The sequence below is a fragment of the Augochlora pura genome, chromosome 10 (assembly GCF_028453695.1).
Source record: "Augochlora pura isolate Apur16 chromosome 10, APUR_v2.2.1, whole genome shotgun sequence".
Taxonomy (NCBI): Eukaryota; Metazoa; Arthropoda; class Insecta; order Hymenoptera; family Halictidae; genus Augochlora; species Augochlora pura.
The window spans coordinates 26,255,416-26,267,568 of record NC_135781.1 but is presented as its reverse complement, the minus strand read 5'-3'; the positions used below and the strand labels follow the sequence as shown (position 1 = coordinate 26,267,568).

General features: G+C 43.9%; 1 protein-coding gene across 20 annotated transcripts in view; it reads left to right on the top strand.

Annotated features, from left to right (window-relative positions):
* The window catches only part of Tm1 (tropomyosin 1), a 45,299-nt gene that overhangs the window by 29,288 nt on the left and 3,858 nt on the right, over positions 1-12,153 (top strand). For 6 of the 20 annotated variants that reach the window (XM_078193166.1, XM_078193156.1, XM_078193160.1 and 3 more), the window contains 4 exons: positions 2,854-2,924; positions 4,633-4,708; positions 5,567-5,629; positions 6,842-6,911. In XM_078193166.1, the coding sequence (XP_078049292.1) occupies positions 2,854-2,924; positions 4,633-4,708; positions 5,567-5,629; positions 6,842-6,911 (280 nt within the window). Of the gene's footprint in view, positions 1-2,853; positions 2,925-3,741; positions 3,813-4,632; positions 4,709-5,566; positions 5,630-5,892; positions 5,956-6,841; positions 6,912-8,087; positions 12,076-12,153 lie in introns of those variants that run through there. The other 14 variants (XM_078193168.1, XM_078193159.1, XM_078193171.1 and 11 more) reach the window with 7 other exon arrangements.

Sequence of the window (12,153 nt, the reverse complement as noted above, 5' to 3'; positions counted from 1 at the left end):
GCAAATTTATTCCGGTTACGTCACAGGGATTGCTGACCGGTGAAAACGTTCACTTGGAACGTCCTTCTCGGGTTGTAGTGGACGGATAAATCATGCCTCTGGCCCTTGGTCCTGGACAAACTTCGTTTTATTCGAGAAATATTTCTGTGCAACGATTGCTATCTCGGGAATTAATGGTATGGACGTTGGAGCTAAAACTTGTGCACGAAAATTTACAAGCAAATTTCAGCGGTAAATAAATTTCTCTCGAATCTCGTACAGAAAATTTCCAGAATTCCTTTTTTAATTAAATGGATTTTCATTATCGTCAACAAGTTTCCAATGCTAAAAATAAAAATCGATCTACCGATTCGACGAAAAATTGATATTAAATGCTGGAATCGACACGTCGCTCGAGCCCAATTGTAAAAACTCGAGGGTTAACCGCCCCTCGAATGTTCCACAGCCCCGCGAATCAAGCCGCGCAACGTTCGCTCCCGACAATTAAAAGTCTTCAATTAGCCAGTAATAAAGCTTCAACGAGAACTAACTCCGACGTCCTCCACAAACGAAACCAAGTGCACTATCGACGAACCGCATTATATCGATAATATCTCAACGTCGACGGCCAAAGGGCAGCTGCATTCGATAAATTCGTTCCGAGGAGTCGATCGAGCTCCCATTTGTCCGATACCTTCCATTAAATCTACACAGCACGCCGGGGCTGGCCGAGGGAGGGGGAGAGCCATCAGGAAATTCATTACCGAGTGAAATTGACGGGATTTTTCCGAGAGAGGGTTGCGTCACGCTCGCGGCGTCTGTTACATGCATGATCGTTGTGGACGAGCAGCGAGAGAGCCGCACGATCGACGCCGGAGCCAATCGGCAGGCTATTGATTTCGAGGTCGACGCGGATTCCATGATTTTTCTGCGGCGACCTCGGGTCCTGCTTCGTGTTTTCCATCGGCTTCGTGTCGATCGCCGGCTCCGCGAAGCTGGCCGAGTCTGCTTTTATCTGCTTGGCTAGTCCTCGCGAGATCCGCTCCGCGACTCGAGTTGCTTCGATTAGGATTATCTACGGTTCGTGCTCACCAGTCAACACACAGTCTTCAGCATTCAGCTGCTCCACTCTTGTCCTTCCATTTTGTTATCCCATCTTATCATTTCGTTTTGTCCCTTTAGTTTGTCCTTCCATTTTGTCCTCTCAATTTCTTTTCACAATTTTGCTTTTTTTTAATATTGTCCTTCTATTTTATCCTCTCACCTTTTGGCTCCATTTTGTTCACTCATATTGTCTCTCCATTTTGTCCTCTCAATTTGCTCTTCCATTTTGTTTCTCAAACTTGATCTTTCATTTCGTCCTTTCCATTCTGTCTTTCGATTTTGATCTATTCTGTTTTTATATATATCATCTTCTTATGACCGTTCTCCACCCTCACGTATGACTATAACAACAGTCTTCAAGTTTCATAGACATTACTGCTCTTTATCAAAACATTGGACGCAAAATCCACAGCATCGTTCGATTTTCTTACCCCATTGTACACTTTCAAACGGGAGAATCGTCCTCCATGGTTCCTGCAATCGACGACCATAACCCTAGGATTCAAGTTTCACCAGCATTACAAACCTTTATCGCGAATGTAGACACGTCCGCCGCGCATTCCTCTCTTGTTCACACAGCGGACAAAGCTCGTTTCGCGGGTACAGGCTCCTCTAGTCCAATATTTGCGATCCCATCGCGAAGAGTATTGTTAACCTAACCCAGACCTAACCCCGAGGGGCCTGTTCACCGATGGAGATGTTTGCGATGGAATGCGGCGGATCCCGCGACAGCGAAGGTAGAAACTGCGATTCTCGTGGACTTGCCTAGTTTGTCGATTCTTAAGGGGAATTCTCGAGACACGGATTCGCGGTGATGCGACGATAGTGATTCATAGCTCGCGCGCATTCTTATTGAATCGTACGATGATGTTTGAGCTTTTAACTCGAACAGAGTTTTACTGCTCTCCTTGTTTATTCTGCCAACGAAAGATTACCGATTGTTCCGCAGTCTTATCTTATCCGCAATGTTCCTTCGGCTTTCCGCTGGATTTTGTATTATTGTAACAACTAGTGGGAAATGAGAATTGTCGCTCTAATTATACACTGTCCTCGTTGCAAGAGGTCTCCGTGGCAATTTCAAGTTCGAGTAAAATCCTTCCTAGATTTATTAGAACTTCGTCATTGAGCTTCGACGATCTGAAACATTCGTAGAGACTTTTTCCTTTGCCGAATTATTCTGAGTCAGCCGATATAATTAATTATCCCATAGAATGCAGAATCGCCAACTCGCGTTTCCACGGAACAATTCAAGTTCGTTTCCCAGAGAAGATCGGGATCAAGATCTCCAACCGACCTCTGCCGCACGCACGGTTCATCCTCTATTCCCAGCAACCTTCGCGGCCACTCTCGAGTAATCAGAGCAGTTCCACGTAGTAATTCCTGTAATAAAATCACACAACTTTCGACACACCTTCAGCTTCCCCTGTCGCCTGTCTCTAAATCCCAGCACATCCGAAATTCCGCGAAGTGACTAAGGAATCTGGGAGCACGACCGCGATAAAGGTGTCCCGACGGGAAAAACTCGAGTCGTCCGGCGGTCGGACGTATAAGGAGCGGAAACGTCTCCGAGGATCGCGGATTCCTCGAGCGGCGGAGCGACTCCGAGGCGGAATCGTCGATCCGAGCCGCGAGGTCCGATGGCTGGGATCGTCGATCTTGGCCCAGATACCGGCAGAGCACGGCTAGAGAAAGAGGCTGGATAGGCCGACGGGAGAAACGAAACACGCGATCACGTGGAGAGAACCGTTTCTGTATGTGTCGTTTACACAGGTCGCCCGTAAATTGGCCATGGTTGAGGCCGATCTAGAACGCGCCGAGGAACGTGCCGAGGCCGGAGAGTCGTAAGCATCATTTTCAAAGAGAGTTCCTTATCCCGGACACCCCGATGCACAACAACCCCACAGTGCCGAAGCGAGTTTTCCGACCTCGAGTTTTGCTGATCGCACCTCATCCCCCGTCTTTAGGACGAGCTGCACACTCTTACCCCCTAACGTACCCACGCGCCTAGGTGTTTCATAACGTTACTTTCTGTTTTGCGACATTAATATCCCAGATCTTTAGCTAATGAGAGTTTACACTGCGATTGTTCCTAGCGAAAGTTGTTTTGTGTTTTGCTGGACAAAGGGAAGTTTGCTTCGAAATCTTGCCAGACCCAAAAGAATCAGAAATTAAATGGATCGAGATTAAAAGGACGCGAAATTAAATGTTGGAAATTTAGATCAACGACGCACGATTTTTCAGAATTCGGTATATGAAAGAATTTAATGAATTAGAAGTCCAGCAGTTCCCTAAGGGGAAGAATTTCTAAAATTGCTGGTTTGATACGCGACGATTAATCTGATGGAGGATCTAAAGCGAGTTATCCCTTTGGCCACTCATCCAAGAGAATAGAAATAGTTCATTGAAGTACGCAGTCGTTCTCAGTCATTCTCTCGGATGGCCAAACAGGTTTTCAGAACGCGGACTCGAGGATGTTCCGAGCGGATCAAGGACAGGCGGAGCACGGAGATGCAGTTCAGGACACGTTTGCATGAGACCGATATCATTTACGTTCGATTTCTCTTTCTTTCGTAATGTTTCTTGTTTGATTTTTGTTTTTAAGTTTCCTACGAATCCTTTGCTTCTTTATCGCATGACACGTGTGGCTGTTGATCACAGGTTGCCAGAAAGCTGGCCATGATGGAACAAGATCTCGAGCGCGCCGAGGAGAAGGCGGAACTGTCGGAAGGGTAGGTGGTTCAGTTTGTGCATGAGCTGTTCCCATAATCGTCCCTCCACCAATTTATCCTTGTCTAGCGCGGACGAACACTGGTCCCCGGAAAAAAGAAAGATTTGCCGAATTATTTCTTTGTTTCGAAGAAGAAATCTATGATTTTTCTCTTTAAATAACGTAGTTTGACATAATGCAACATCTATTTTAAATCGGTCGAAATAGTAGCATATTAGATTGACTAAAATTTCAAACTTAATCATAAATTGCATTAGTCGTCGGTAGACCGTGGATTTGTATGCAAAATGAAAAAAAAACTATTGCCTTTTGAATAATTTTAATAAGCTCTATATAATGTAAAATATTCTGTTTTCTAATACGTAAGTTCTATTTTTGATCGAGCAGTTTTTGTAAAAAAGTGCATATAATCCGCAATTCATTCATTAGCATTTCTTCTATGTTCCCTGTTGCACATAATTGATCAGCTACCAATTTAGATTAATCGTTGCAACCTGAATAATCAAGTGTACAGAAGAGTCCGATGAATCATCGTACCAGTCTTACCTGTACAGTTACAAAGCAGTTATTTTAATTGCTAGACGCATCTACGGTCGAAGTGTGCTCGACGGTTAGTCTCAGTCGCGAAAAACTTCAATGTTCGAACAAATGTTGAAATTTAAATGTCGAGTACCGATTGTTATTGGTTATTGTAAATTGGTCCGAACGATCGTACGAAAGGAACGGGGCCAAGTGTTCGTCCCGTAAAAAGAAAACTCGCTCAGGTAGGATCAGCGTCGACGGATCGAGATCAGGACACTAACCGTTGGCTCGTTTTACAGGAAAATCGTCGAGCTTGAGGAGGAACTGCGCGTGGTTGGCAACAACTTGAAATCCCTCGAGGTCTCCGAGGAGAAGGTAAGCGCCACGGACGATTTACAGTACAAAAATATTCTATTCACTTTCTCTTCCTTTCGAATTCACTTTCGACGGAACCGCGACAAATACACGGGAAGACCGTAACATGTCTATCTTCCTCAGCGCGTTGAACCTCCGTCATAATTATTCTTCATACGTATTAATTATAGAAACTGAATCATTTTTGCCGTATTCTTTCTGTAAATTATTACCGCGAGTTGTTTTTTATCAATTTTCTATACGAAATCTTTACAACAATTACGTCCATAAATTCTTCCTATAAATTATTTCTGTCAGTCATTTTTACGAACTATTCTATTTTACGGATTACATTTGCTCATAATTTTAACGAATTCTTTCCACGAGTACACCTCTAATAATATACCGAATGACGGAAGTTCTACCGCGCAGAATATCACAAAATTAAAGGATGAAAATTTCCCCGCGCTTCTCGCGGTTAGAAATGCGATGTTTCCGTCGATAAAGTGCGAATATCTGACTTTGTGGCATCCTGTGTGCCTTAGTCACATTTTTGGTAAAAAATTGAATTTTAAAGCTCATTCTGCTCTTGCATATAATTCACCATCGGAAAATTAGAATCTACCTTTATCTGGTCATTCAATAAATACATGAAAATTTCTTTGAATTATATTGAGATCAAGCATAAATCTATAGATTCAAAGGATTATTATAGCACACCCGATATGAAGAGTAGAGTATCCGAATATAACGTAGAGATCTCGTAGATTCGTTCAATATAGAACCAGTAGATGTAAAATCGTAGATGTGAAATCACGCTCGATTGGTTCGACGATCGATGTTTTCGAGATGAATAATGGTCACGTTACTGTACAATAGGCAAACCAGCGCGAGGAGGAGTACAAGAACCAAATTAAGACCCTTACCACTCGCCTAAAGGAGGTACAGATCCTTAGAGAGTGTTTATTGTTGCACCCTGTTTTCTCTGACCAGTGTGTGATTTGTCGTCGCGAGAACTTACGAATCGTTTAACAGCCTGATCACACTCACCCCGCCCATAGAAAAAAAAACAAACAAACTACACTCTTACCTTTCTAACCGACATGTCTCTCTTCTTCTCTCCACCCTAATGTTTTTTTTTTTCATTTTTGTAATCCTAACGTGAGCTCGTTTTTTTCTCTTTTTTTACGCTTGACTAAAAATAGGCGACGCAAAGAGAGGAGATTTACGTGGGACAGGTGAAGATACTGGATAGTCAATTGAAGGAGGTAAGTGCAACGGAAGTTGAGCCGCGGGGCGCGAAAAGAACATATTGAGAAAACCAACGGTCCGAACGCTCGATACATATTGTTTATTATCTGACGAAATTCGTTCGTTGTTTTAGCCGACGAGTTCTCACGTCGCTGCAATTGTTCGCGGCTTAGTCGAAGACTATGCACCACTTTTGTAGTTTCCACTCGTATTTTGCACACCATTCACGTTTCATTCATGATACTATCGCATATTACGCATGCGTATTAAAGATAATTACGCGGGTACATAATTCTCTTAATTGGTACATAATGTTGAAGATGTTTAATCTCGGCCGGGGGATAGAAGGATTTTGATCTCGTTCGAGTTCGCGATTACGAGGTACAGTTACAGTGTTTTGTTGACGAGATGATCGTATAACGTGTGCAATCGACTAACGTGTTCATTTCTAAAAAGACAATCAAAGCATGGAGTGAGCCTTACTAAACGAAATAATCAAAAAGAGTTTACTAATAAGAATTTTCTAAAAAAAAACATATACTGATTCCGTCGATTTTAAAAGAATCAATCATTGTTCGTTCATATCTCAGTCTCATTGTACTGTTAATAATTTCTGAGTTACATATGCGTAATACGTTCTGTAAACGATCAACGGACTGCAGTTTCTACGCGCAGATTTGCCTCGCTCTTGTTTCACGATTCTTTTGCCTTTTTTTCATGCGGCAAATCTCTCTAAATTCGATTGCATTAAATCGCGTGAAGATCTGCAGCCCGAAATGTTAGCAACGTGTATGCATGAGAACATCTTTGTAGACGTAGACGCACAGAATTTTAAAATCGACGACAAATCACATCGTACCGCGACCACTGTACACCTGTATTAATACATTTTCTGTGCTGCAGGCTGAAGCTCGTGCTGAGTTCGCGGAAAGATCCGTGCAGAAACTCCAGAAGGAGGTCGACAGGCTCGAAGGTGCGTATTCAGACAGCATTACGTTCGATACGTTTCTCGTTACGTTACCGAAACTCGATCACACGGTTCTCTTCAGTTTTTACTCGTTTCTTAGCTCTGTAATACCTAGATTAGAAACACGACCGATCTCCTGTCAGTAGAATTTTTTCAATCAAGATCGAAAAGAGAGAGAGAACTGCAAATTGAGAATCTATCAATTGAAGGGAGCAAAGTATGAACATGGTAGAAAATCATCTACGATCGTCTACCATTTATTATCAGGAACCTCGAGTTCATAGGCAGATGCGGATTTATCTTACAATTAATTGGATGACAAATTATTCGAATTGTAGACGACAGACGATATTCAAAATTCGGAATTACTATTCGAAATTCTTTAGTAATTTATTCTGTAGTCGAGTGCGATTCTTTATGCATTTAAAATATTTATACTTTATGCATTTTATAATTTCGAATGGTAGAAGGAAAGGTGTGCATTAAGAGAAGGTTAACAGAAAATATAATAGTTTTCTATTTTTGTTCGTGTAAGAAACTTCTTATAAATTATTTCACAATAGATATCATTTACTGTAAGGTGATGCCAATGACCAGATTAAGTATCGTTGTCGTCTGCAAAGATAGTAAAAAGCATATTAGAATCTATCCCAAGAGTCCTCTAACAATTCTCGAGGGAGTAAAGAACTGTAACAGTTGACAAAGTGAGCACATTTTTGGGAATCTCTTTCGAACGAGCATTGCAAATAAATCAACGTATTGTTCGCTACAGTTAAAACGCACCTATTGTTCTTAGCCTACAAAAATTTTCAGTCGAATCACTGTCAACGTCCGATCGATAACGCGCATACTTCGACAAGAACTATGCGGCTAACGGACAGTTGAATTAGCCTGACAATTTTTCCGTAGACTGTGATAGCTGCCAGTTAACTGCGACGACCAAAAAGTCAATTTACTTGCGACTCCCGTTCGAGAAAAATTCTAGTCGCTGACTGTTCAGACTGTGACAAAGTGTTCCTCCCACCAAATCGATCCAATATTGGCAACCACCAACGCAAACAGCGCGTGCCGTGTGCGTCTCCGCCCCCTGATTGACTAACCACCCCGCGGAGTGGATTTTTGCATCGAAACCAGCGTGGCTTGGCGTGTGTGCGCTTTTCCTCTAACAAGTAATCTTTCCAGACGACCTCACCGTCGAGAGAGAGAAAAACAAATTGCTCCAGGAGGAGATGGAAGCCACCCTGCATGACATCCAGAACATGTAGATCGTGTTTCGCGGGGCGGACAGAAACACGACTAAAAAACAGAGATACAGAAAACACACACACGAATCATTGAGCGAGCGAGAGAGAGAATGAACGAGAGCGAGAGAAAGATCGGGGGAATAGAAGAGCGAGAGAACGATAGGGTTAACGAAGAAAAGTAAACGGGAAGAGAGGGACGTTCGTAAGAGAGAGAGAGAGAGAGAGAGAGAGAGAGAGAAGTAGAGCTGGAGGAAGGATCGCGGCGAAGTAAAATAAATGGCACGGCAATCGCCGTTAGGGAGGAAACGAGAGATTCGAGAAGAGCTACGCGGCGCGAGCGCTTCCGTGTGTATGTATGGTGCACATCATCCCCCATTAACTTCGACGGACAAAACCACACGCAGTCCCTTTTAGGCTAGCCTCGCGCGTCCCTTCCCTTTCTTATTGTATCAGCAACAAGCCGGTTGCGCATTTCTTCTTCATGTGTATGCTCGTCTGTGTCTGTTTTTCGCAAGTGTCCTGCTGCGTGTCTGTTGCGCGGGTGTGCCTGTGTTTTGCGTGCGTGTGTGTGCTTTTACGCGAGCGCGTGCGAAAGCGAGGCTGGAACGACGACGACGACGACGGGATCGAGAAACGACGGATAAAGCCGCGGGGACAAGAGATAAACGGAAAGAGAAACAGAGCGCGTTCCGTCAAAGGGATATACAAAATGGTTGCTTCTTCCCTTTGCTTTCGAACCGTTTCCCTTTTTTTTTTCTTCTGCGTTCGACACACGTCCGACCAGTGGAGTTTTTCTTTTCGCGAATCGACGTTCCCTCGATGCCGATGCGAGATTCGCGAGCCGAGCGTTGGCAAACGCTGGAACACGATCGATCGGAGCGTGTGCAATCGCCGAGAAGGAATTTCCGAGCGGCTCCGACAGGTATTTGTTGTCACATGCCTGCACAGTGGTTTCCATTGTACGGGAACTTCGTTTTCTGCTTCGCCGCGGTTTCAGTGGCTTCCAGCTGACCCCGACGCTGTTTTCGAAACGGCTGGGAGATGAACTCCGAAGGAAGAATCGTCGATCGAAGTACAGCACGTTTCCTACACGGAGACTCGAAAGAGACGCCGAATTCGTTTTTGCTGTCAGACCAAGAGTCCCTTGTTGAAATCGTTACTCTTCTGCATCGTTTTACGAACGTAGTTACGGGGGAAATATTGCCTTCGATCACTGCAAGACTTCTTGCGGCGAGTAGCCAAACGAGAACACTTGAAACTGTTCTTTAGAACAACGAGCTTGAATCCGGAGTTTCGCTGAGCAATTTCTCACGATAGCATTTTCGAGACCTCGATAATTATGGGGGAAAGATCAGAAACGAGTTCAACTTCCGGCACTGGTATTTTAACAAGTTCTTCATTCCATAGACGCGTAAAGATTCACATTCCAGTTTTTAAGGAACTGAAAATTCCTACTTCGCCAGTCTCAACGATTCTTCCAGAGGCTGATTCGTAATTAACGACACTCGAGATAGCTTCCACCGATAGCCAGCGGAGGCTTCGAACTGCGAGGAATATTACGTTGTTTCGTTACCGCGAAGGAATTTCTTCTCGACGGAACCCGCACTGCTCGCGGGTGGCTCTTTCTTCTTCCATGAACGATTCCTCGTTCTTTCATCGTTGACATTATTCCATTTTTCGTTTATTTTTTTATAGAAAAAAAAGAGAGAGTAACTATACTCACTGCCAACATTCCTAGGTAGAGAATAATCCGATTGCTTCGGTAGAATAATGTATTTAGGGATTAGCTGAATCGTGTTAGCCCGCCGCAGCCATAAGATTCATTGGCAACGCTGACAGCGACGTTCTTCGACGAAGTTTTGTACATTTCTATTCTAAATTGTAGTGGACGAGGGCTCCAGAAGACGGGGTTCGATGGAAAACGAGCACGCCGTTCGATTCTTCCCGAAGTAACAACGTCGGAACCGTAGGGAAACGATCAATTTGTTCGTACGAGTTCGCGTCTCCTTGGTAAATCGCGATCGAAGGACAGTTAGCCTTCTAAATTGTCCCTCTGCTTAAAAACAAGAATGGACAGGTTGGAAAGAGAATATATACGATTCTTCTATCGCGTTTTAGTAGTTGCCGATTGTCGGTAACTATTAGATCTACTGAAAAATTCAAATAATGTCATTCCAAGTTTCAATAAGTATGCGTGTGTTTATTTAAGACATATATTTTAAGAATGATATTTAATTTAAGCGGTAAAAGGAAAATTAATTAAAATTTTTTTTAAATTAAACTTAAGAAAGAAAAGAATTTTCCGGTAGGTTGTGATATAAATACAAGCCACCAGGTTCGAATAATCGTATCGTCTTTACCGAAACTGTCTATTTTTGTCCATTTTCGTGGGACATTTTAGGAGAATTCACTGTACCTCGAAGACGAGACCTCGCACGAGAAACATTCTCATCGCGCATTCGACACAGTTTCGCGAAGAATCGTCCGCGCCCGGTTCGAACCCCGTGTTTTAGGCGCTGGCTCTGCATTTAGCGAGACGAGGACCGCTTTGGCAGACGGCCTCGACAGCGTCTCGCCCCGATCAGCCTCGATCAGTCGCGATCGGGGACCTGCGATCGCGGAACACATTCCTGGCCGCGTCGGCGCGCCTGCATTTAACAATCAATCGACTCCGAGAGGCGGACGAGCGAATCGACGTTCGAGAATCGTGCCTGTACATATTTATTCTAGGTGTAATCGAGCGGGGAACGCGATTTCGCGCGCGTTCAGCCGTCGAAACAGAGAAACCGGGCTGAACGAATCGACGTACAAAACGCGAGAGGAACGGAGATAGATGGGACGAACACACAACTTCGATTCCGCGACGCATACTCATTCGGATCCATTGTCGCCGCCGTTGACCCGCGATCTCTCCTCGGCGGCGCGACGAACACTCTTCTCTCCTGTTCGTCGCTCGCGAGACGAGGCGCGCGGAAACTGCCCCCGGACCGTTCCGAAAGCGCGGTTCGGAACACTCGACGATCCTCGTCGGCGCGATTTATCACGCGGCGTAACCTCCGCGGGTGTCTTTTTCAAGTAGGTACGCCGCGCCGCGGTTTTTCATTGTTGGAGAGGCTGCTGCAACGAGGAGCAATTCTACTTTAACGGCCGGAAGCCGGTTGAAAATCGGACGCTGTCTGAAACAGCTACGAATTCGCAATCGAGACAGTAAGCCAGTTCTAAAACAATTTGAGTTATAATTGGTGGTGTTAGAAAGGTGTTTTAGTCGACCAAAAGACTAATCGGTTGTACCTCCACGATTGTGTCCCGTATCTTTCATGGGACGGAAGCGTGTGTGTTTCTACCTCGTTGCCGCAAACCCTTCGACGCGTGCAATTCTTTCGCAGGTTCTTTTACTTATGTCGCATTTGTCGAATACGGTTGATTTCTATCGAACGGCTTCCGAAAGACGCCCGCGGCAGATCTGCGCCATGTCCTCCGCAAGCATTACGACCGAATCGAAGAGAAAGCACAATAATTAAAGGATTATCTCCACGCGTCCTATACCGTTAACGAATATAACGATTTTTGTTATTCCGATTTTTCACCGAAGAATAATGGCTGAGAGAAAGAGGGGGTGTGACAGGGAGAGAGAAAGAGAGAGAGAGCGTGAGAAAATTTTTGAGCATGTGTTTATGAGAGAGTGAGAGATATAGAGAGAGCGAGAGAGAGAGAGAGGGTGTAAGTGGAAAGAGTAATAAAGATAAACAGAGGAAACGCAGATACTTGAGTTCACGAGACAGTTTTAGTTTATTAATTTACTTAATATTAATAAAAACGAATGGAACGATAATAACACTAATATCATTGTAATGATAATGATTATTATATATATTGCTATTATTATAAAACTGTTTATAATATATATTTTAATTTTGAAAAAATCAGTGTGTCGTTTTGTTTTTTTGTTGTTGCGTTGTTTTCTTTTCTCCATCAGCTGTAACAAGCTAACGTTAATCCCCGCC